This window comes from Sinocyclocheilus anshuiensis, unplaced genomic scaffold (assembly GCF_001515605.1).
Source record: "Sinocyclocheilus anshuiensis isolate Anshui unplaced genomic scaffold, SAMN03320099.WGS_v1.1 scaffold2747, whole genome shotgun sequence".
Lineage (NCBI taxonomy): Eukaryota > Metazoa > Chordata > Actinopteri > Cypriniformes > Cyprinidae > Sinocyclocheilus > Sinocyclocheilus anshuiensis.
Window position 1 is genome coordinate 23,738 of NW_015541074.1, and position 1,060 is coordinate 24,797.

General features: G+C 46.7%; 1 protein-coding gene across 1 annotated transcript in view; it reads right to left on the reverse strand.

Annotated features, from left to right (window-relative positions):
• Positions 1–249: 249 nt before the first annotated feature.
• LOC107690698 (inactive dipeptidyl peptidase 10-like) overlaps positions 250–1,060 on the reverse strand; it is a 43,134-nt gene continuing 42,323 nt past the window's right edge. Inside the window, exons 25-26 of the mRNA XM_016489090.1 lie at positions 648–721; positions 250–550 (exon numbers count right to left, since the gene is read on the reverse strand). Of these exons, the coding sequence (XP_016344576.1) occupies positions 413–550; positions 648–721 (212 nt within the window). The 3' untranslated portion in view covers positions 250–412. The remainder of the gene's footprint in view (positions 551–647; positions 722–1,060) is intronic.

Sequence of the window (1,060 nt, forward strand, 5' to 3'; positions counted from 1 at the left end):
CACACACACACAGGTGTCTCACACACACACACACACAGGTGTCTCACACACACACACACATACATACATACATACATAACACACACACATGCGCGCACACACACCTGTGAGCAGGCCCGAGTTGTCCACGGCTCCGGGGTACACGTTCTGGTCACCCATCTGGTATTTGTCCCAGCTGTCGAAGCCCACATACTTCTTCCACTGCTTGAACCAGCGACTATCCACCAGATACCTGCGGGAGCACACACACACACACACACACACGCACACTCACTCACTCACTCACTCACTCACTCTTGGCTCTCTCTTATCTGAGTGTTCTCTGGATGCTTGTACAGTGTGTTGTATTGTCCTGATGTGTGCGTGTGTGTCAGTGTCAGCATGTGTTTCTGTGTTGCGTCTCATCTTCACTCTACTCTTCCTCTTCCTCCTCCTCCTCACTGATGGGAAGCACCTCCTCCTGCAGGCAGGATCTGAAGTAGCTGCTCAGTGTTGAAGCCACGTGCCGCTGGCTGCTCTTGGACAAGAAATGACCTTCGTCTGGATAAATCTGAAGAACAACCATCAACAAACAAGACTACAGTCAAGCATTGATAAACAAAGCCACACTGATGCTGAAACAGAAGTCCATCTGCAGTGCTCAGTACCTGCAGTGTGTAATTCGCTCCCACCTTCACCAGGTTCTTAATGAGCTCGGCCGTGTGCTGGAAGTGAACATTTGCTGCAGGAAACAGAATTTGAGTGTTTGAAGACTGGCTCAGTGACAGAGTAATGCGATCAAATGATCTGCTATGAGAGGTCGTTTCTATTGTGAATATAGTGGCTTCACCTCAAGTATCCAAAAATAGTTACAAGAGAAACAAGCAAGAACACAAATATTCCACACACACACACACACACACACACACACACACTTACATACACACAGACACACATGCATATGCATTATATATATACACATGATTACGGTGGCCGAGAGAGCTCAACGCACTGCAACTTAAGAAAACACATGCAAATTGAAAAAACACCAGCAAATTAAGAAAACATCTTCATCAGTTTG